The 25,129-nt window shown below is 40.4% G+C and overlaps 1 protein-coding gene across 2 annotated transcripts in view; it reads right to left on the reverse strand.

Annotated features, from left to right (window-relative positions):
* Nucleotides 1-2,370: 2,370 nt before the first annotated feature.
* Nucleotides 2,371-25,129, reverse strand: part of tgfbr2b (transforming growth factor beta receptor 2b) — a 44,233-nt gene continuing 21,474 nt past the window's right edge. For both annotated transcript variants that reach the window (XM_082550420.1, XM_082550419.1), the window contains 7 exons: nt 14,747-15,063; nt 14,422-14,670; nt 14,215-14,328; nt 13,411-13,548; nt 11,385-11,526; nt 4,991-5,118; nt 2,371-3,523 (listed from right to left, as the gene is read on the reverse strand). In XM_082550420.1, the coding sequence (XP_082406546.1) occupies nt 3,263-3,523; nt 4,991-5,118; nt 11,385-11,526; nt 13,411-13,548; nt 14,215-14,328; nt 14,422-14,670; nt 14,747-15,063 (1,349 nt within the window). In that variant the 3' untranslated portion in view covers nt 2,371-3,262. The remainder of the gene's footprint in view (nt 3,524-4,990; nt 5,119-11,384; nt 11,527-13,410; nt 13,549-14,214; nt 14,329-14,421; nt 14,671-14,746; nt 15,064-25,129) is intronic.

The raw sequence follows: 25,129 nt of genomic DNA on the forward strand, positions 1-25,129 counted from the left end.
ATCAAAACTAGAGCTAAAAGTGGATTAACACTGGACCTACTCTGCATTTGCATGTGAAAACTGCTTTTTTCTCAGCTCCTGACACCTTGTCAGGAGCAGTAACCACAGCAGCATTACAGCACAAAAAAATGAAATGTAGTACAGCTACGAATAGTCTGGAAAGGGACATTATAAAGTCTTATGAAGTGAATGGAAAAGAATTCTTAGCATGCAATTTTAAATTATGCTTGATTTCTTTTCACACAAATTTCTCTCAAGAATAGAAAACAGAGTGACACAAAAACAAGATGTGACTAAGTGACAAAGACAGATTAGGTGATGAAAACTTCTATACAAGTCACAATAATTTCTACTGTGAGCTCCAGGATGTTTTCTTTGTATACAAGGCTGACCAGTGTGCTGCTGCTCTTTGTGGATTTAGCAAACCAAATTCAATCGATGTTACAAGAGCTATCGTGGCGATTCTCCAAGCCCTACAGATGACAAAGTGTATATAAAGGTGGAATTTAATGACTCTGTGACACTGACATGAACACCGCTGCTGCTCAGCACTAGTCCAATATATTACATCACTGTTAACGTTACCACAGTAATACAAACTAAACACTTTAGCGGTACACTTCCTGGTAATTTGATGTAACCTTTGAATAACACAAAATTGTAAGACATCTGTTTGTTCTGCAGGTTGTTTCACTAAATTAAAAAACACAACTTCAGAACAATATCATATGTAGGCCCATTGTGTGATTAAAAATCCTGAAATAAATGAGGAAATTTAATATAGCCTGTTAAATTCCTATGGAATTTTTCCCAACAGTGTTTCTATCCTATTCAATTCAATTCAATGTTATTTTTACAGTGCCACATCACAACAACAGTCGCCTCAAAGTGCTTTATATCAGCTAGACCCTACAATAATACAGTACATACAGAGAAAAACCCAACAATCATATGACCCCCTACGAGCAAACACTTTGGCGACAGTGGGAAGGAAAAACTCCCTTTTAACAGGATGAAACCTCTGGCAGAACCAGGCTCAGGGAGGGGCGGGGCCATCTGCCAGGACCAGCTGGGGAGAGAGAAGGAAGACTGGATAAAATACTTATGCATCATGGGAATCTGTTGCTCCAACGGAACTTATTGTTTCGGACGAAAACACGAACACAGCGTACAGTCGAGTCTTAATAGCTTACTTACAACTGGACTCGTCAGGCACTCTTTTTGGCTGCAGTGGTTATTATTTACATGCTTCCAGCTCCCGTTTCTGCTTGATGACAGCTCGTACTTTTCCTTTTTCTCCCTCCCTCGCTCACAGACACATAACGGGTATGGCAGTCCATTCTCCCTGCAGCACGGACTACACTGCCCATCAGGCTACATTTTTTAGCGCTATGCCTGTAGCATTCTGCCTATTAGCTTAGCACAACAACAACAACAACAACAACAAAAAGGCGCTCTCTCACCCAGGAAACACACAGTAGCGCACGTCATCCTGTAACCATGGTAACCGTAACGCTGCTGCCTGGAACAACAGAACATAGCTGTCAAACAAAACCCAAACAGTCCTGACCTGCGACAATGTGAAACAGGAAAATACCGCCGTGTAATCCATTTATTTCAACAAAGTAACTGTATTCTAAATACCACCTTTTTAAATGGTAACTGTAACGGAATACAGTTTTTGTATTTTAAATACGTAACGTCAGTACATGTATTCCGTTACTCCCCAACACTGACCACTGTTAATCCATTTGTTTATACTGATGCATCTGCAGTGGATTAGATTTCTTTATAGTATATGAAAGGGAATCCTTGTATTGTCAATTGCAGAAAACCTCAACATCTCGGCATTGCATGCATATATAAATGATAAAGCTTTGCAGCCTTTGCAGTTAGCAACTAAAGAGCAGATATTTCCTCAGTTGTGGAGGACAAAGTCAAGCTGAAAGTGAAACAAACAGATAAGTAGCTCTGCATCTAAATAGGTCAGCTGATAACTAATGTAGTTACCATAACTTTGTGAGGTGGGGATTGCTCTGCTGCCTCTAACTGGTCAAACATGAATAAATCCAGCTTTCACTTTTAAATCATTTTAGTTTCACTTACCTGATCCAAATATATTAAAGCCTAAACCACTAAAATTACATTTATTGTACTTCTGACCCCAAAAAATTTAACATAAATTTACATATTTGATTTATAGTTTTTTGCTACATCTGGCATGTTTTGTGTAGTTTATTGCTTACAGCTTTTGATCTTAAGCAAACAAAAACATATAAGTGTGTTATGGCCAGAGAAAGGACACTGATGATGTAGAAGTCTCATAAACTAATGATACAGTTGGAGTTAGATGTGAACAAAACAGTCATAAAAAGGAAACATGACACAGTTTTAATTAACAGTTTTGAAAAAAAAAAATCAGTGTCAACAGAATCAGCATACAGATATATTTAATTCTTAAAAGATTTACAATATCTTACATATGGTACATATTGAAAAGCGGGATAAACGATCTTTGGCACACTCAGTTTCCTGGTGATACAGACAGAAAACATACACAGTTGTAAAAAATGCATCTTTATATAGTCTTTTGATCTCTGCATAAGCGCTGTAGAAGGAAGACTTTCCCTTTTAGCTTTGATTTGTCATCTGTATTACAGTTTATGTCTCTGTGTACAACGTGCTTGCTTATCTGGAAAACAAAGTTAAGGCATAGCTTGGTAGAAAGAAAAAGAACACACACATACATTCACACACCCACAGACACGTATTCCTTTAATTTCCTGCTGGTGAGGATGGAATCTGTAGCATCATTAGTGTTAAGGCGCTGCTGACAGTTTGGCTCAAAGTTGAACACACAAAGGCACTTTCAGGCAAAAGGCACGTTAGAGTACATAAAAACATCTGTAATAAGTAGTAGGTGGTAAAGTGCACACTGAATATCTTTGGTATAGGATGTATTGCCCAGTTTGTTTCTCGTGGAGAGACCTTGAAGAGAAGCCCGTCAGACTCGCCACGCTCAGCGTATCTCGAGAAGCTTCCAGTTATCTTTTTTGGTTCTGTAGCTACCAGCTGATTATGTCGAGCCACATCTTAAATGTGGCGAAGACCAAAAGCATCCAAAAGTTGATCTTTGCTGGGCTACAATGACAGATGACGCTGCGACTCACACTCGGCTTGGCTCAAAGTCCTACAAGAGCTGAGCTCCAGGACACTATTCAGAGTTTAGTCCTCAGTCCCATCCCAGGAAGTGGCATTTTTCTCACTTCTTGTCGCTAATGGAGCAGTCCACAGCTATGATGTTTTGTATTTCTGTAATTTTCACTTCCTCCTCTGGGATCTCCACCTCTACTGGGATCTTTAGTTCCTCTACAATCTTCTCCGCCGAGGAGCTCCGGCTGGACAGCTTGCCCATCTCGTCTTCCAGCTCAGAGATGCGTTCGGCAATGCAGTGTGCAGTGAGGCGGGCCTCGGGATCGTGGTCCCAGCATTCCTTAATGGTGGCGCACATCACTGCCATGCCCTGTAGAGGGAGGCAGAGAGCATGTGTTATCAGATAGAAACTTTTTAAAAGAGAGAGAGTGCTAGGAGAATTCTACAAAAGCAAAGATGAGTGCAGAAATAAAACTATTCTATATATGTAGTTTTTATATCCCAGTGACCACTGAAATAAAAGTCAGATAATTCCAAGATAGTCACGGAATGCTGAGACTTGGTTAGTTTAGTTAAAACTTCTTACATATGAAATCAAACCGGTTATAGTGGTTCTAAGAGAAGTTATAAATGTACAAGCACTGAAGTTAAAAAGCAAATTAAAAACAACACTTTCATTATTTGGAAGCAGTGAACTCAGTCGGTTTTAGATGTTACAAATGCATAAGGCAGCTTTCACCTCATTAAACCAAAGTTTAGCTAATTGCCATTTTACAGTGAGCAGAGTAAAGTTGGAGGCACCTCTACTGAGACTAAACTGTTATTAAAACCAAACCTGTCTCCGTATTTAGAAGGTGGCTGACTGTAGCACAGTCAGCAAAGAGGCTGCTTGGAACCGCTGTGACTAAAAAGGTTGTAGTATTTATTGTACTTCAACTTTAATGCATCACATTTGTTAGAGAGCAATGCTCTTTTTTTCCTTCTCTCACCCCAACCGGTCACAGCAGATGGCCCCGCCCCTCCCTGCGCCTGATTCTGCCGGAGGTTTCTTCCTGTTAAAAGGGAGTTTTTCCTTCCAACTGTCGCCAAAGTGTTTGCTCACAGGGGTCATATGATTGTTGGATTTTTCCCTGTATGTATTATTGTAGAGTCTACCTTACAATATAAAGATCCTGTGGCAACTGTTATTGTGATTTGGCGCTGAATTGAATCTTCCACTTATGTGACTGGCATTTATGTCAGCATTAACATGTCTCTCTGTCTCTGCTGTCTTCACACAAACAAGCAAAGCAATTTATGATTAGGATTTACCAAAAAGATTGATTGAATATAGGGAAAGTGTTAAATGCAAAACTGTTTAAAGAGCAAAGAGACGAGCCACAGCCTATGCTGAAAAATGTTTTCAAGTGTCAAAGGCCGGCTTTTACTCTTTTACTGCAAAAATTAGTTATTTAAACTTGTTCTCACTCCATTGTGCTTATTAGCTATGAGTCCATCACACAGGTAAACTAACTAAACTAAACCAAAGAAAAATAATAATAAGCATAGAAAAATAAATAAACTACAACAAGTACAATGTACAAAAGGGGATACATTATCGTATAAATTAGTTAAACATACTATTACATTCAAAATGTACACTTGTGTTATATAAAATTATGTGTGCAAAAAATCGTGACAATAGATACATATTTACTAATGTAAAATATGAAACTTATTTGAGTGTTCACACTCAATTGATTGATTGTGTTATTTTAATTTTCATCCTAACTTTTGTTCTACATTGTAGAAAGCTGCATCTACAATTTTGATTAGTACTGCAGTCTAATGCACTCACCTGGTGCCTGAGCCAGCTGTCGGGGATCTCAGGCCTCCCTCTGTCTCTCAGCACATTATCCTTCATGCTCTCCACACAGGGGTGCTCTCGCACTTTAGAGCCGTACGCCGGCTCGTAATCCTTTACTTCTGCAAAACACAAGCACAACTCACAGATCAGACATGGACTGCAGACCCTAAACTGAGCTGCAAGTAAACCACATCCTTCTTTACAGCCACTTGTATGTACCAGTATTTGTCATTTTCAAAATCTTGAAAGGTGCGTATGATGATATGTGAAAATTTTAAGATAAAGAAGAAAAGGAAAGAGAGGGAGAGGGAGACTGAGTGTGACAGGTGGCTGAGTTAACCTTACTAGAAAGTGCAAAAGCATCCTGGTATGAGGTCATTACACCCCAAAACCACTGAGCTTGAATTTCCACCCGAGCTTTGAGCCTTGTACGCTGGCACCAATAATGCTGACAGTGGGAAAGAATTGCTTTTATGAAGCCTTGGCGGGAGGAAAAATGCCCACTTTGGCACTCAAATGACGATCGTGTCTAAAAACAAACAAATCAGCTTCCGCTAACAAGCCATTATTTGCAACCTCAGAGCAAAGAACACCAAAATAACAATCGGTTATTTTTTTTTACTCTTTTATGCTCAAAAAATAGCTGGGGTGCAGGGGGTGGAAGGGCATCATGTTGAAACCATGAAAAATGAAAAACAAGGCTCTGGGATTGGGTCCAAACCTCATGAAACCGAAATCACAACAGCTGCAGTCTGCCTCCAACCCCGGAAAGGAAGGCTCCCAGGATCTCACAGTTGCTGTGTAATGAGATACTAATCACTGCAAACTCATTTCTGTTTGCCCATCTGACACCGGAAATGATGCACAAATAATTAGCAAATAATCTATCCCTGGACGTCAGTGTTCTTATGCTTAATAACAAAGTGTTCTTCCCAACCTGTCAAACACTGGGTATTATTCTCTAATAAACTGTCATTTGTGCTACATTTTGCTGCAGTTTGCTTTTCTCTGTTCTGCTGCCTCCAAACCAATGGTCTTTGGAAGTCCATTTGATTCTAAAGGGAACTAAATCCTGACCTGGTGAGTCACACAGGTCACACTCAGTCCAGTGTCTGGGTGGATCTCTGGGTGTTTTAGTCAGTTGAGGCTGACCACATTTTAGACCAGGTCTAAATATCCTTGACTCTATTTGGGCTAAGTACTCGGTTTCCCTTTACATTCGGTCTCTCGTTTTCCAAAATATTAGTCATGTTTGGTTAAGTTTCACTAGTTTGGTTTGCAATTCTTAAACGCCTGCTGCTCAATGTTCGTTCGTGAACTTTCAACAGCCTCACAACCATTTAACTGGCACCTCTGAACCTTCAAATCATCTCACATTGTCTGCAACAGCACTTTAAGAACTTGGAAATTTTTCTAAACTTAAAGTGTATTTACCACCAAAGATGCAGTCATTGGTATGTCACTACCTATAGTAAAATCCTAAATTTCCAAACTCAATATCCTTTATGAGATACAGAAGTCATTTCTCAATATTTACCATCTACATACATTTTTCTATATTTTCACTACCTAAACATTTTTGGTACAGTATAAATTATGCTATACTATAATTTGCTATTACCGTTAAAACTACAGCTACAAATGTTACTCCCTTGTTTGTTTAAAATGACACTAGAAATGATGGGAGATTACATTGGAAGTCAAGGGCTGCATTATGAAGCAGAACCAGAGCAAGCTAGGCTAACACACAGCTGTCACTTAAGCTAACCAGTGTTTTTTTCTGCATGTATCTTTAATAAAGGACCTATTATCTGAATAAGCTTTAGGTGATGAGTGTCAATTCCCCATTTTAAATTTATTTATGTACAGTGAGAGAGTGGAAACACGAATTCAGAAAGACCAGAGTTGAAGAAAGCGGCACTTGTAGCTGTTCAAATTCCCATTTAATCTCAAAGCACTTAGTAAATGTCTACATAGCTATGTATATTTCCATATCAACTAGATGCTTTGATGTAGTGGTTAGCAGAATGATGCGGTGAAATATATGATAAGTGATGCAGTCTCATATAACCACGTGCAGCCCTGCTGCTTATCCTCAAATACAGGAAGTTAGGAGGTTGGGGTAAAATCCCGCAGACAGGAAACTGGAGGGCTAGGATTGGGACTATGTGCAGAAACGCTGACTCTACAGACCCACACTTCCTGTTTTGACATGTGGAAGTTCCCTCAGTTTTAGTATTTTAAAACAGGACCCAGCCGGGCATGGCCCATTCCCTGCAGGGCTATTTATGCCAGGCCTGGTATTGTCCTCAGCTTTCTGCTGTTTAGATCTCCTGCTGTGGAGCTGGTATAAATACCACACATTTTCCTGGACTGCATACAGCTGAAGCACAGAGTTGAAAACAGAAATAAAAAGAGGTGGAGTACCTTCTAAACATCAAGACATCACAGAGTGGAAAAGGTCCTATTTCATGCTCCATTACTGATTTGGCTCTTGTACACTTGTCCTTTTTCTGTGAATGATACATGGGGACTACACGTGCGGTCTACATGAGGCGGGGCCTGTTTTCCTTCTCTGGACCTTTGAAAAGCTATGAGAAGAATTTCATCTGAGAGGAGATTTCAAAAGAGACTGCAACCAGAGCTTCAGTCTCACTTTCCTCTTGCTGTCTGGGGCCCGCAGTTAAAATCCCGATATATTCAATCTAAGTGCTGGAAAGTGGTTTACGACAGTTTCCTTTTCAGATTATCTGTCTGAAACCTTTGTGGCCTGAAGGTTAGCAGAAACCCCGTGGCTGGCTACGCTGTCTGGGATCTGCTATCTCCAGACAAACATCTCCATGTTTGGCGTTTGAGAGATTTCAGACTCTCGAGAGAAGTATAACATGAAACTGATCCCACACTGATGCAAAACAAACTACATTGCAAGAAATGAACCTGCGTAAACTCTAATGAACCACACTGTCATCGAAACAAAATCTCCTCTCCACAGAAACAAAGAATCCGCCCATCTCTAGAGAAAGTTGTGGGCTGAATTCCTGTGGCAGGTTTGTGGCTAGCACTTGGGGTGCTGTGAAGTTGAATGTCAGTGCTGTTAGTAGTACTTTGATTGGGGGGTTACAAGTTGAAATAGCAGATTCCCTCCAAATGAATACCTGAAACTTAAAAGAAAGAAGCAGTCAGTCCTATCTTCATGTCTGTTCTCATTTGATTGGTTTGTTTGGAATTACTGTATTCTTCAGCTCTTTGTCTGTTTAGTCTTATTTGACTTGTCTTTTACTGTTATTGCTCTTTATCTGCGTTATTTTTATTTTAATGGGTAATTTAGTATCTGACCGGAGATGACACACTTAGTTATCTTGAAATGTTTACACTCAGCTGCCAGTTTATGTAAGATACACTTAGCTAAAAATAACTAAAAGCTATTTAGAGAATTTAGAGAAAAACAAAAGAAAAAAAGCCACCAACAGAGATGTTATAGTAATATAAAATAGTATATTGCACAGCTATGACATCAAAATTATGTGGCGCATGGACCTGGGTCCTTTGAGGGTGTCCTGTGGGAGTCTGTTGGTTGTAAGACTTAAGTGGGTCAAGCTCATTCTCCTGCACCTGGTGCATTTATTGTTCACCCAACCATCCATTTCCTACTGATTATACATCCGTTTAAAATGAGATTCCAATGCAAGGATGCTTCATTGAATTAAACACCTGTTGCTTCAACTCTTCTCTTCTTGTGTGTCTCTCTCCCCCTCCTTACTTTGCATCTCTGATAAGAGGGAGTAAGACATGAGAAGAGGATGAGAGGAAAGGGAGGACGTGCAAACTAAGAAATGAGAAAAGGGGTATATCTTAAGAGTTCCACTTCCTGTGGAAATGTTGAAGAAAATATCCTGCTAGGGAACATGGCGTACCCCTGTTGTTGCCAGAGGTACAGCAACAGTTAGAGGGGTGTTAACTGTTAAAGAAAGCAGCACACATGTATCCAAGATTTCCCAGTAGAAAATTGCATTGTAATAAAATTGTAAATATTCTTCACCGTACGTGTAATTTTAAAATTAGTCACAAACTAAGTCCTACACACTCAGTGTCGAGAAATTCTTCAATCTAAACATCATCAGGGCAGGATTGTTCTTAAGGGCTAACCACGTTACTTTTAGCTAAACGGGTCGAATGAACTGGCAACTGAGATTACAATAACCCTACAGTAATTACAGAGAGTGGTATCAGTCTTGTCTAAGGTAAAAAGTGAGCGTATTTCCAAAATGTTGATCATTAACTTCTGTGTTCTTTTAGCTTTTTATCAACCCCTCACCAGCTGCTGCTAATGGCAGTGTCCCTACATGGCCCACAAGGCTTTTGCTTGGCATGGTGCAAACCTTTCTCCCTGCTCCATTTACTCTGCATAACCCTCAGCTCAGACTGAACATGCGGGCCCTGCTGTGCCCTGCAGGCTAATTCAGGATAAGTAAATAAAATGCTCAGAGACCCACGGAGAATGTACTATAAGTGACCACAACAACAATGCCAGAGCAGGGTAGTATTTCGATCCACCATTCTGACCCCTGTTGTTGCGGTGGAGACAGAGGAAATACACACACACACACACACACACGCTCACACACACACTCCCAGATTGAGACATGGAAACAGGATGAGATGAGGGCATCTGTCTAAGACCTCCATTTCTGTTCCACTGTCTCCAGGTGACTCTCTTTACTCTGAAGAAACACACACACTCTGTGTAGACAGAGGAAATAAACACACACACACACACATACACACACTCTGTGTAGACAGAGGAAATAAACACACACACACACACACACACTGGAATGTGACTGTCTCATTCTAAATATCTCAGACTGTCTAGAAAAGCCCAAGAGACAGAGGGAACAACATAAACCACAGAGAGTCCCTCTCTACTCTAAGGAGACTGGAATAAAACACACAAAAACAAATTTGTGTGAGCTGTACTTCATTAAAAGGTCCTCTCTAAGATTTAAAGTCTATAGTACAATCTAATTTTGCAAGGTGAGCATTACTGATAGAAAGATTTTTGATCAAAGTGGCATTAATACCGGACTCACACACCCTCATGTGCATAAGAGCGAAATGATTCCCTTCCAGCACTGAAACAAAACTGGTGGTATCAAAACTCCCTTTCCTAATTGTGTGCGTGTTTAGCTACTGTAAAGTAGTAGTGTGTTGTTGTGTTGTTGCCCTACAGATTGTTCCTTGTCCTCGATTCTCGTGATCTTCCACTGACATTTGAATTGGTGGCTTAAGAATTGCCTTTCTGTTCTTTACTGATGATTTGGTACTATTCATTATACAGCATGCAGCCAAATGTGAAACAGCTCGGTTGTGTGTCACTGGTTCCCTGTTTAGGCCACGAATATCTGATTGCTTGGACTGCAGTTCATTGCTTGGTGGATTAGGAGTTTCTATTTCTATTTTTTTCAACTGGCAGAAAAAGCAAGACAAGACCAGAACAAGTTTCAGGGATCTAACTGTAACCCTTACACTAAAACCACATTCTGAGCCTCAAAAATAAATTAAAACACACACACACACACACACACACACACACACACACACACACACACACACACACACACACACACAGCTGAAGCAGGTACAGTAACCACTCCAGCTCTCTCCCCCTGATTTCCTGCCCAAAGAAGGGCAACCGCACGGTTCAGATTGTCTCCCTCACACATCAGACATTCCTCAAATTCCTGCTGCTAAAGCTGAAGGTTGAGGTGCAGTGCAACAGATGAGGCCATCAGCCTCCTTGCTGCCCCCATCAAAAACAAAAGCCTAACAGTAAACAGTAGTCCTGAAACTACTGTCTACACTATGTAGGTCTCACACACACACGGTAGCAGTTTCAAGCAGCTTTCAACACATTGGCCTTCAAACGTATTGCGTGAAGTCAGCTGATTAAAGTGACCTTTTCCTTTTCTTTTAGTAATTGTGACGTATAGGAAATAGCCAAATACTTCCAGTTGTTTCATGACTGAAGGGACATGACCGGAAAGAAAGGAAGGTAGAAGATAAGCAGTCATTTTTATGACATTGCATTACACACGGCACAAACTGAGTTAGACCTCACACACACCTTCATTATGTGACATGTTAACATCATTCTGCCCAACTGCTTCTCCTGCTGAGCTTGATCTGACAGGCCAAAACTCACAGAGCATGCTGTCACTGTAGAGTCATCTCAGTTGCTGAGACACTTCACCTGAGCAGATTTGTTTTATTCTGAGAGTGAGTGTGCGCTTATGTGTTACATTACATCATACTTCCCACAGCTTGGTAATTACTGAACACGTTTGTGTGTTTACATGTGTGTGCAGTGTGCACTGTGTGCACTGACCTCCAATAGCTTCACACCTTGACGTCATCTCCCACAGGACCAGAGCCATGGAGTAAATGTCAGTCTGCTTGAAAGACTCGATGTTCTCCAGATTTAGTCGGGCCTCCAGCACCTCTGGTGCCATATAGCGCGCAGTGCCCACCTGCCGAACAGAGGCAGCAAACAGGGGTTAACACACAAACAGGCACACCCAAGCATTAAACAGATTATCACCTTATCACTACACTGTCTCTCAAAGCCTGATTAATGGTGCTGGTGCAATAAATCAAAGCACTGGCTCAGTGGCAGAAGACCTGACTCACTCCTCGCTTCATTCAGAAACAGGTAAGAAAAAGAAATGACATTTGACATCATAAAACAGAGAGATTCTAGTCTAGCCATTCATCTGTTTGATGTGCGCTGTTAAATTACACATAGTAGCTACTGCACTGTTTGCTCCAGACAACTTTCAATGTTGCTGTTATGCTGCAGTGTTTCTGTATACTCCAGATGCATTTCTTCACAGCCAGACATGGAACAATATATATTTTTTGCAAGTCTGCAGAGTCCTACATTTAATAGTCAACCTCCAAGCCAAGATCAACAAGTTGTCAAAGTTTTAACTAAAAGCAGATATAGAAAATTAAGTCTCAGCTGAAGACAAACTCAATTCAAGGTCACGTCCAAAATAAAGATCTTTAGCCTCACGTTAAATCACAAGTCAAGACAATCAATGACTTCCAAGTCAAAATCACAAATTCCTGTCAGGAGAAATCAGTTTGAGTTCAAACCAAACAAGATTAAAGTCCAATGTTGAATTATTTAAGTATTATTTCAAGTCTCAGCTTAAACTCAGTGGCTTAGGTGAATATTTAGAACATACTCTCTCCCAGTTTTTACTGAAAGTAGAGGGATACCATTCTCATCAAGTCGCTGCACGTCAAATCTAATAGTTTGCATGTCTTTGCAACTGTATGCTTGCAAATCTTGGGACTCTTTTGATTTTGTAAAGTAGAGTTTGGAGTCATCATGGACTGTAATGGAAACGTATAAGCTGAAAGTGAAAGTGGAACAGTTTTCTGCCTTTAAAAGTGACGTTTGTGCGTCAATCAAAGTCAATTAGCATAACCGTTTTGCATTCCATCTACTTTCCCACGAGTAAAACGGTGGCTTGTACTGTTCCACAGTAACCCAAGCAGTAATCCAAATGGCTTTGAGTTTAGATGTGCAAACTGGTCAAATAAGCTAGCTGACTGTATATGCAAATTCATTCTTGCAATGCTAATGCAAGACTTATGTCCTTTCCACCACAGGTACTCTGTCAGTTCAACAGCTTTGTAGTGCATTTACATGCATTTGTTCCATTAGTGCTTACCATGAGCATTTTCCAAATCTGTCTTTTCACTGCTGCTTTAATAACCATAAAACATCTGAGATTTACATAACATCAAATTTCCCATGTGCTGTATATGCAAAAATACTGCTGACATGGTTTTGCGAGTGGTTGCACGAGTTGCATTTTTATGCAAAGAAAAGTTCGACCACACGCGCACACATGATTGAAAAGAATTTACACCGAAACCTAAGCTCAGGATAATATCTGACAGAGACACACACACACAGTCACGGAAGTTATAATTACAACCTACTAGCTGGGAATTTCCAACTTTTAATTGTGAGTGGAACCAATAGTGACATTGAACAATCATACTTCGGCCTACGCATGAGCTGAGGTTAAAACCCCCCCAAAAAGGAAGAAAAGATTGAACAGCCAGGATTTTGTTGTGGTTGCACTCACTGCACCTCTTCCTTCATCACTTGATTACTGATCAGTCTGTCAGTTTTCTTTTGTCAGCAAACAATCAAACACATTCTCAGGAGAAGTAGGAGGAAGGCAAAACAAACACAACCCGCTCATCAGATATGGTGAGATATGACAGCTACAAATCTATTACCGCAGATATTTGCAGGTTATGCTTTTGATATCTCTTGGCAGTTGTGTTTAAAGACCATTTGTTAAAAAGAGGAATCCATAATGATATTTAACCTGTCCACTGTTGGCAAGTTCATCCACTGACAGGCTGCTGTCCAGACAGAGTCCCAGGCCAAAGTCACAAACACAGCACGTCCCGTCGTTTTTCACCAGGATGTTGGAGCTCTTCAGGTCTCGGTGGACTATCGGCACCTAGGAGAATAACAGACACTTGATCGTCCAAATGAATAAAAATAATAAGCATGAAAGCAGAGATCAAAATGGTAAAGAGATAATACGATGTATGTAGCCTGAGTTACAGGATGTTGATCTGTTGACTTTTCCCCTAGTGTCACCAGGCATTAAGCATTGTGTCCTGTGTCTTTTAGAAAACCTTAATCTAGCTGTAATTTGATGCTGAGAAAGTCCCTCTTGGCTTTACATTTGACATTTTTACTTAATTCTAAGAGTGCTACAGGTTTGGGCTGCTGTGAGGACCTCCCTTCATCTCACTCCCTGCATGTTATTCACTGTTATTTGCTCCCTCCTGTACTTTGTATTCTTTTTCTGTTTGTTTAAAGGGAGTTCTTCCTGTCAGAGATTATGAGTTTTTTTTGTACCGTGTAGGATCTGTACTTTCTACACTGCATAAACTAAATTTAACTGAACTGAATTAATGCCATCGTCTCACTATAACAATTCGATGTATCCAGTTAATATTTGCTAAAAACTTGATGGACAGCAGTACTCATAACAGGTGAAGAAAGGCTGAAGTGTTTTTATTGGAACAAGTGTCATCTGAATGCTGCTAACGTGGCTAATAGCAGTCACATGGATGGATTGCTGCCCTACTGCTAAATATGACTTGTGATCTTTAACCTTAGGGCTTCCACAGGGGAGGCGATCACTGTGGAGGTGGGCAACACCCCGTGCCAGAGAGCTGCTGAACACCTGCAGCTCCTGCCAGCTGATCACGTGATGTGTCAGGTACTCCTAGAAGACAGAGATGTGACAGTGTATTAGCATTTTGAGAAGTTACAAACTAAAGTAATACCACTTTCATATTCCGGACACTTGTGCACTCACCTGTAGGTTTCCTTTGGGGTGGAAGGCCGTGATCAGCCAGTACTGTTTCTCCACCTTCCGCTCCTCAGCTGTCAGGAAGTGGAGGATATTCTCATGTCGGAGGTCTGTGTTGGAGAAAATGTCCTTCTCGTTCTTCCAGGAGGCGTACTCTTCGTAGGGGAAGATCTTTACAGCTACTGTTTCAAACTGATTCCACGTAGTCTGCTTCAATTTAGCCTTGTATACCTGAGCAAAGCGACCCTTTCCCACCTGGGACACAAGCAAAAGTTAAGATTAGAGTTTGAAGCAGCACAGCTCCACATATGTATCAAATATGTTTGCATACCAGCAGATCCAGCTCTATAGGCAGCGGCTCTGTGTTGTGGTTCAGACTGTTGGCATGAGTCGAGCTGCTGTCGGACTTATCGTCATCTGTCATGATGGCGCAGGCGTCACTGCAGTCCAGCCCACCGGCTATTGGCTTACGCTTAAAGTTAAAGCTGCTCTCCCATTGGCGGTTGGGACGCCTCTGCCGATGGATTCTGCACCAGTAGAACATTCCAAAAAACGCGATCACCATCACCAGCAGGGGCAGCATGCTCACCAGAACTGCAGATATCAAAGAGTGGTTGGACTCCAGTGGATCTGGAGTTGGATCCACAGCTGGGGAGAGAAGATGAAAAACATGAAAAAAGCGTGAGCATGAGATGCGTAAGCTAATGAGTCCCAACTGAGAAAGAAGACGCACAACGATAACATAAGGTTGTGTGACATCAGAAATGGAAATGTATCGAGATAGTAGCAGAACGCAAAAATTCCCCATGTAAGAGCTAAACTGCTCGTGGGTGGACTTTGAACTGAATCATGAAAGTCAGCTATGAGGATACGTTAAGAATATTGTTAAAAAATGACTCACCATCATTTGTTGTCATGTTATTAAAACAAAAAAAAAATTCTCCCTGCTGCACAAAACGCCTTCAGGTTTGCTCAGAGTTTTCCTTAGCTATCTGAAGCTAAGGTGGGAAGATGTAGATATTTTTGAAACCGCCAACGTGAGTCAGAGCTCTGTTAAAGAATGAGCATAATAGTCTTCTCGGGACTGTCATGAAGCTATTAATGCAAAGTCAGTTTTTCAGTAGACTGTTTTATGATGCTGATGTGATTCTAGTTGGTATTGTTGATTTGGTGAGATGCATTAACAACCTACAGTGATCAGTGGATTCTGGAAAAGTAACTTTTGCATTTGAACAGCTTGTACTTACAGCTCGTGTTAGTTTCACACAACTTTTTCGGCACCTATTACTAATTAGTAGATCTTTCTTTAAAATGAAGCCGGGGTCGACCTTTGCTGAAAAGGACACGCAGGCTAGTTTCTGTGCTCTGTGCGGTGGAAGCAACAGCAGCACACGTCAGTTTCCTCCCACTGCCACCACACTGAGGACACCACAGGGAAATCATTCTTAAACCCTGCACTATAAAAACATCATTGTGTTCCCCACTCCACAGACAGCTTGAAATCTTTTACTGTCCATCATAACAAGAAGTGCAAGTTTGAACCTTTTGGTTTCTGATCTTTTCAGGGACCTAACTGTGCAGTCAGAAGGTTCACAGTTTGAGCAGGCTTTATAGCTTTGTGAGCTATAGCATTAACTCCATCCACTGACTCTGACTGCCAGCTGGGACAGAATGGCAGCCAAGCCTCGGAGCTCCAGCGGCAGTGAAAGAACAGTCAAACGCTTGTCTGTCTTGCGTTGGCCTGGCCTGGACTGATCTGCTCTAGCCGGGCACCTTTTCAAAGAGTGTCTCACTCATAGTCCCAAGGGAACATTACCCTCCTGAGCAAAGCTGCCACATTGGCGAGCTGAAGGAGGTCAGGCCAAGGACTGACCATTGAAGAAAATGCTCCACCCTACATCTACTTTGCAGTAAGATTTTCCACTTACAGTACATGTATTAGTGAGCACTATAGAGGCTCAAAGTATACAAAGCAAACATCAGCATATAGAGCAAAAATAAAAACTTCGAGCTTTGATACTCTGTGAATTCTTCTGTATATCATAGACTGAATGTAATCACTGACTATGTATAAAATGTAGACTCAGCCACACATGACTGAATCTAACTGTTGTGAAGTCTGCTCAGTGTTTTGTCTGACAACCAAGATTTCGAAGATACTGCATGTCCATCTAAGCATAAACTTTATTGCCCTTTTAGGCTCTACTGGGGACCATCATTTACACACAGAACGCACTGTTGTGTTCAGTAATACTTGAAACTGGGTAATAAACTTATCAGGAAAGTATGTACTGAGGTCATAGAACAAGGGAGCTGAAACTTCTGTTAAACCAGACACTAACTGACTACCCCTACTGGCCATGAATAAGAATGGTTCCACATCTGGAAAGCAGAGAACTGTTGTCCATTTAAATACAGTTAAATGCACTATGCAATGGCCTTTTTAGCAAGCTACCTAGCTACAACTATTGTTTATTACAATCCAAATTCCAAAAAAGTTGGGATGCTGTATAAATGTAAATAGAAAGAAAATGCAATTATTTGAAAACATTTATTCACATATCAAATGTTCAAAATGAGAAAATTAACCATTTTTTTTTACTAATGTCTCAAAAAAGTTAGGAATTGCCCATGTTGACCACTCTGTAGCATCCCGTCTTGTTTAAACGGTTACAGCAGATGGCTGCACCTCACTGAGCCTGGTTCTGCTGGAAGTTTCTTCAAAGTATGTTTTTTTTCCCTCACTGTCGCCAAGTTGTCTGATTCTTGGGGTTTCCTCTATCTCTATAAAGTGCCCTGAAGTGACTGGCATTGTGATTTTGTGACATATAAATAGAAATGTATTGAATTGAACCAGTTGCTGGACTTTTGAGCATTTAGTGATGTCTATGGGTTCTAGACTTTAGGCTCCAAACATTTTCCATTCAAGTTTCTTTAAATTTATGTTATGAATGTTGAAACTCTAAAAATGCTAGCCTTAAGGAGTTTATGTAATTTTTTGTAATTAACTGAATTAAAGCCAAGTGCACAAAGCCACTTCAATCACACATTAATAGTTTGACCTAAGAGCCACTGTGGTGGTGCACAAAGGCAAAACTACACTGTTCCAAAAAATAGTAATGTCAAAGTACTTTACTGTGTAGTTTACAGTTGTGTACTGTTTTTCTAGAATATCATTACATTTACATAAGTAGACTGTGATCTGACACGTCAAATGTAAAATAACATAACATCACTGTAAATGTAATAAAACACAATTTACTTGTTTGTTAAATATATTTTGTTGTACATATGCATATTTAGATCGTAAAAATACATCCAGGAATGTCTCCCATCATGCCTTGGGACATGTGCTGCTGTTTAGATGTTCTTGTTCTATTGTTTATGGTTACGTTACTTTTAACTGTTATCTTGAATGTTGTGTTTACGCCGTGGTGCAGCGTCACTGACAGTTGTTGTTTTGTAGAGAGAGTGCTGTACCATGAGTGACTTCTGTTGTGCTGTTGTTGATCCTTGAGGCACATTGTAGCACAGCAAGTGTTTTAATAAGGAGCTCACCCTACCAGCTTGGGGTTAAATAACAAGCTCAATCTCTCTCTGTGAGCTTCTTTGTTAAGATTTCTCTGCATGCCACAATGTAAAACATTGCACGGACACGCTGTGCTAATTATATATTTTGAAAAAGAAATGTAGAGGTAGGAATTGCAATTAATATAAATAACATGACGCTAAGCATCGGCCAATGAATGTGAACTAACAACAAGGTCGCGGGTAACGCTGCGACCAGAGGAAAAAAACCCTAATATGAAGGTATTTTACTGCATTTTACAGTAATGTTCTGTTCTTCTAGAATATCATTAAAGTTACGTAAATAGACTTTGACTTCACATTTTGAATGTAAAATGTTAAATCACTGTAATGTAATACAACATGATTGTCATGATTATTAAATGTATCTGTCTGTACATATGCATATTTAGATTGTTAAAATACATTCACAAATGTATCATGATCTCACAAATATCTGTCCGTTATTTGAAAGATTGAACTGTTGAATTCAAATGTAATGCTATGGAAAAGTATATAACATGATCCCTATAAGCTTGTGTTACATCACATAAGTATTATTATCGCTGCTAGTTAGGCCGTTCGTGGCTCAAGAGTTGGCAGTTCGCCTTCTGATCAGAAGGTTGCCGGTTCGCGCCCCGGCTCGGACACTCTCCGCCGTTGTGTCCGTGGTCAAGACTCTTCACCTACCACCTACTAGTGATGGCCAAAGGGGCCGATGGTGCGATATGGCAGCCTCGCCTCTGTCCCAGGGCATGCAATCAATTATTATTTAAACCAACTGTTAACTGTATATTTCTGTACATTTACGTATTATGATTCATATTTCCACATTCATTCACCTTGTTTATAGGTAATTTCATCGTTTGATCGCGTAAAAAGGTTCCTAATTTAATGTCTAAAAGCACTTGGAAAAGGCAGAATCCCATGTCAAATTAGCTCAACAAACTCTATTTTCATTACTGAAAATAACCGTATTTTTATGGGACAGTTATTTTCTGTTATTTTACGGTCATATTTTGGCGCCCCAGCTGCCGGAATATTACCGTTTTTTTTAAGATGTTTTTTTTCCTATTTATAGATGATTTCATTGTTTAATCACATTAACATGTTCCTGATTTAATGTTTAGCGGCACTTGAAAAACGCGAGATCCCATGTCAAATTAGCGCAACTAATTGTATTTTCATTACTGGAAATAACCGTATTTTTACGGGACAGTTATTTTCTGTTATTTCACGGTCATATTTTGGCGCCCCAGCTGCCGGAAGATTACCGTTGTTTTACGATGTTTTTTGTAACAGTGTATAAAACACTTGTCTTTGTCCCAAGCATTGAAGAGGGAACTTGCCAAAGAAGACAAAGACAATAATAATGCTACAAAAATGCAAGCTTGCCATCTGTGAACCTGTAGTTAGTCTTAACGAGCTCACTTTGTTAGCTACAGATAGTAGATTACAGCTGTCTGCTGGAATGTCTGGTTTGGTTTCAGTTCAGTTCAGACAGACACTGATCTGATAGCCTACACTTCTGTATTTTGTCAGCTTTAGAGCTGCATAAACACACATATTATTTGTGATGTCGCCTAGCAAAAATGAAACCATTACATTAGATAAAAATGTAAGACTGTATTTGTCATGTCAACGCTCACTCTGATCTTTGTGACTTACGAACTGCTGGGCCCACATCACAGAGCGTCATTAACTGTCCGATTTAAACTGCCTGATGTGCTTTCTCTTCAGCAAAGTAAAAGAGGAACGAGTATTGTGTTCATTTTTGTGGTTGTGAGCATGTAGGTGTGTATTTGTGTATGTGGGCATACAGCACTAAAACTTTTTGAGATCACTTCGGGCAAAACCGCAGATGCAGTGAATCAAAAATACCCAACACAAGCTCATGCAGTGGTTTTTTTTTAGGCTTGAGACAACTTCAAAAGACCAGTAGTAAAGTTAGTTGCAAAATAAGCCAACCAGCCAGTCAGACATGGCATTTCTACTCAAATTCCTAGTGTCTGTACATGTGTGTATGCTTTAAGGGTTTTAAGACTGCTTAGAGGTTTTTGGGGTTTTAAGTTTATTTCCTTGTTGTCTTGCAGCCATGTTTGGAGTGTGTAAGGGTGTGTGTTTCAGGTAGAAACAGCCAATCACGCAGTGCCAAGACAAACTGGCAATTACAATCATGTTGCCTTTTCCAATCAGGATGCCAAAGTGTTCTCAGGCGGCGTTTAAAGAGGTTTGACACATAATTTGGCCAAATGCAGGCATCCCTGCCTCCGGCCTGTAATTACTCACATCATCAGTGTGTATTCATGTGTCAGGAAGTGAATTCTGGGATTACTGAACCTGCCATCTCTGAATCACACTTTTAATGCTTTGACCAATTGCTAATTACTTACTTGCTTACTACGCTTAGTGAAGTTACGAGCTGGATTTTAAAGAGGAACTATTTTCACTGGAAAAAAGACAGAGCCAGACATGATTTCATGTTTAAAACAGGTGATGGGTGGATAGATGGCAGCCATTATAAACAGAGTGTAAGCAGAAGCACACTTCCAACAGGGCTTCCACTGTGCCAGATTGTTTACTGTGCCAGCAAAACACTTTAAATATCAGTATTCATCCTGATTTGTTTGAACATTTCCATTCATAGCCCCTGATTTTGGTAATTATCTGGTCACGTAATGGAAAGCTGAGGGTTCAGATTTAAAAGTAAATGTGGTGTAAATTCTCCTCACCGCTCTCTGAAAGAAAGCTCCCAGCTTTGCCTGTTCCTAATGCATTTGCTGAACCAAGCATAACACAGGTATGGAGCCTATAACAGGTATCGAGTGAGGGATGATGTAATGTTTAACAAGTGATAGCTTTATGATGTCTATACAAGGGAGTTTTGGCCAGAAACTGATAAGAGAGTGCTCCAGTAGGTTTATGATTGATACTGTAGCACCAGTGTTGGGGAGTAACTGAATACATGTACCGGTGTGACGTATTTAAAATACAAAATATGAGTAACCGTATAATAATAATGAACACTTTTATTGATCCCCGTGGGGAAATTCTTCGCTGCATTTAACCCATTCACTCAGTGAAGCAGTGGGCAGCCACCAGTGCAGCGCCCGGGGAGCAGCGTGTGGGGATGGTGCCTTGCTCAAGGGAACCTCAGGGTAGCCGTTCAGGGGATTTGAACCCCTGACCTTCCTAACATGGGGCAACCGCTTTACCTACTGAGCTATCCCTGCCCGCTGTATGCCATTACAGTTAATGCTTAAATAGGTGATAATTAGAATACAGTTGCTTTGTTGAAATTAATGGATTACATGGTGGTTTTCTCATATGTTAGGCTATCCCCTCTCTCATGTTGGCATTTCCACTCATTGCTGGAAACCGTAACAAAACACGAAATAAGAGGCTCTAATGTAAGCGTCCTGTCAAATGTTGGTGGAGTCAGCTACACAATGGACCCGGAGCCAGCACAACAGAACCACCAGTGCACGGAAAGGAATACATTTCTTACTTGGAAATTCTGACACTACTTCTTATTTAAAGAAGTAAGGGATGGACGAAATCTGACCGTGCAATGCAAACCAAGCTGCTCTCAGCGTCGAACAATTCCACCTCCAACCGAAAGAAACATAAGGAAGTAAGTTCTTTTTTAAAATCTAGCGTTAGCCTACTGCAACTACCTTGTTTTAGGTAGTTACCCACTTAACTGCCAACCATTTTCGCATCTTTTAATTCCAGGACTAGGTTTACAATGCTCAGCGTTGCTGTTTTGCTCTACCTCATTAGGCAGAGTTTGTCTGGGTCAGCATTAAGCCACAATATCTGTGTTATGTCATTATATCATACGAAAATCTATTTTCATTATTGTTTGGTTGAGTGCTTTGTAACATTAAGTTTTTTGTTATTATTAAAGAGTTGATGCTATTATGTGAATAATGAGTATATATATATATATGTTGTGTTAAAATGTCAAAAGGTAAGATGCTAGTTACAAATCCTTATGAAATGCTTATTAACAAAGTATTATTCTGTCTTATTTAACCCTTGTGTGGACCCGCTAGAGTTTTGGCTTTCCAAATTAACACTATCAAACAATTTTATGTTAAATTACTCAACAGATGTTTACTTCATCCCAATTACAAGCCATATGAACAGCAAACATGATTATTTTTTTCCCTTTACCTTTGTTAGATCACATTTATGAATTAATGTGCTTCTCGTTTTTTTTTGTTTTTTTTTAATAAAATGTTATAAAAAAAATAAATCAGTTATAATCAAGTGGAGTGAGTGGAAAGACACAACACATTTACACGTGAAGCAATATGTTTCACAACTAAATGGGATCAGCCGCTCATCAATGGTGATATTAGGCCCAGGGTTGTAAAACGGGGAGGTGGTGCACACACTTATCCCACACTGTCTTGATGGCAGCTAGCTTGTCTCTCTGCCGTTGAGCTGGTCTGTTGTCTCGGTTATCAAAACGAATAATCCTGGAAATTTTGTGGAAGTTTTCCAGAGACATTGATGCATGGAAAGGTTCGTGCCGGTTTCTGCATCCCACAGGGATTCTGTGGATTCCCCTTTGGACCTGAAAACTCCTGCAAGGATGAGAACCCCAAAGTAGGCCTTTGGGGTTCTTAGATGAATTTGGTCCATCTCCTTCCACCTCTCTCCAAAAACACACCTTCCTTCTAGATTACTGCAATCCAGAATAATTTTCTGGATGGAATCTGGGATGAAAAGCTCAAATGAAGACTTGATGTCCTGCACATGAGTAACTGTCAGCCGTGTTGGCCCTGGCTTATCACAGTAACAGCTCTGCAGGGTGGCTCATTTCTTGGGCAAGAAGACCATTCAATTTCACCAGTTATTGACATCCATATTTCTTCACTTGCTGTCTGGTGGGCTTTTTTTGGTCCTGGAGCTGTCTGCTGATGGGGTACTCGTCTTCGTTTTGTTACTAAATGATGCTCAACCTCCTCTTCTTCAAAGTCACTGTCAGACTCTGAATTTTCAGAAATGTGAAATATTCTGAAACCTCTTTGTCAACATCATCATCCGAAGCCCCTCTCTCTTCCAAAATCAATTGGATGGCCCTCGCAGCAGATAATCTTTTGCCATCTTGATCAGTTGTGATAAAGAACCACACTGGCAAAGTCTTATTTATAGTATTATGCCCCTAATTTGCAGGTGGGACAGGGTATGAGAAAATAAAATTTGGATCCCTCAAGAAAGAGGGTAAAATGTGCGGGAATGTAAGAGCAGACGGTGTTGATAGTTGAATTTTCAACAATGTTGCAACTTTGTGCGGGAGCAGGAGGGGAAGAAAACACTATCAGCAGCACCAGAAAGGAGGAGGACAGAGTGTGGGAACACAGGACCTACACTTTCAACACTTTTATTAGACCTGGGTCCAGTGGACCCGAACACCTTGTATGTAATGTAAATGCGTGGGGGGGAGGTACAGTATGAGGTCATTGAAAATTAGTTCGGATTTATGTTCTTCACAGAAAATAAGCCAAAGCCAATGAATTTCAGGTTGAAAAAATAATTAATTGTTTAATTTTTCTTTTGAAAAAAACTGAAAACGGGTCTCACAGACCCGAACACCATACAAGGGTTAAAGGGTTAACTTTAAAGCCAGTGGGAGCAGGGACGCTCCGTTTTGCGTAACTATTTTTAAATCCCGGTAGCACTGCAACCACATGAGCTAGCGCAATAATTTTTTTGCATATGAAACCAAGCCATTAGCTTGTCCTAGGTCATGGTTTCCTTCCACATATAGCTTTGCAAAAATTGCATAAAAAGCGCTTGCAGCAACAAAAACATAATATTCCAGAAACACACTTTGCCGATCTGATCAGCTGTTCATAACACTTCCTACGTTGGAATCCGGTCATTAAGTCTGACGTCTAGCCGTGTCTGGGCCTAAACTCCGCTGCAGGTCCATATATCAAACGATCACTATGGCATTACTGAGAGTAATGAGAACGCTGATCATTTTATTATCATCTTTAATAAAATGATCAGCGTTCTGCTCTACCAGGTGTAACAATTGAGTTTAACATCCAGGCATCCATGAAAAGGGAATTTATGACATTTAACAGAGTTAGAAGTTAGCAGGAAGTTAGGTCGCTAGCTTCTATCTAAATACAATATAGCATGTCCTGACTGCGGGGTTTTGGAAACAAATTAAAATGTACAGCTCTGTTATCACTTCCGACATAAATGAAGACAGAAAACTAAACAGCAGTGACGTTTGTAGGGTTACTGAAGTTTGGCTAGCTGGTATATAATGATGTGCTACATGACTGCTAGTGACACAGCTAAGTTAGCATAATATAAACAAGCTAACTTTTTTTCCACTCGATAAAAGTTAACGTGAATGTTCTCGGTGGTCAGGAACAAATGTAATCGCATGGCAGGATGCTGTAAAAGGACCAAACTTCAGCCAGGAGAACAACTGAGATAATCCATCCACAATACGAGGTTAGTCATTCATATACTGCTGCATGGGCTGGGCTGTAGTTACATCCTAAGGTTTTAAAAACTGAGCTTATATAAATGATTAGCGGTAATAAAAGCCGAGGGAGGTCAACAGTGATTACCGACTGTTTTAGGAGCTTTTTGAGATTAAATAGAAAATACAAAACATTAAACATGTTAACAACACAAAAGCCATATTAAACGCAGACTACTTTAGGACCGGAAGTAGGATTCGTCACGTCATCACTTAACAACCGGATAGGGCTTTGGAGTTGACGTCACGCCGCAATGCATTGTTGGAGCGCGGCACCATTTTCGGGGTCTACGAATCAAAACAAACACACTGTGTTGGAACGACGATTACAAGATGCTTAAAAGCAACTCAGAAGAGAATGGACTGTATAGAGATCGATTTCGTTCAGAGGTGAAGCAGCGGTACTTGCAAAAAATAGTGTGCATTGGAAATGTGGACCCGTATGAAATACGGCCGTGGAGTAGAAACCCTGAAGACCAACCGCTATTGACGTAGCCTGACATATTTTCGTACCTTATCTGTGGAATCAGCGCGTACAAGTCGTCATTTAAACAAAGGTAAGTCAGCTCGAGTACTGCGTGTGAAATGCGTTTGATTTCCCTGCAAACATTCACATTAGTGCAGCATAAA

This window comes from Aulonocara stuartgranti (genome assembly GCF_965226115.1).
Source record: "Aulonocara stuartgranti genome assembly, chromosome: 11".
Taxonomy (NCBI): domain Eukaryota; kingdom Metazoa; phylum Chordata; class Actinopteri; order Cichliformes; family Cichlidae; genus Aulonocara; species Aulonocara stuartgranti.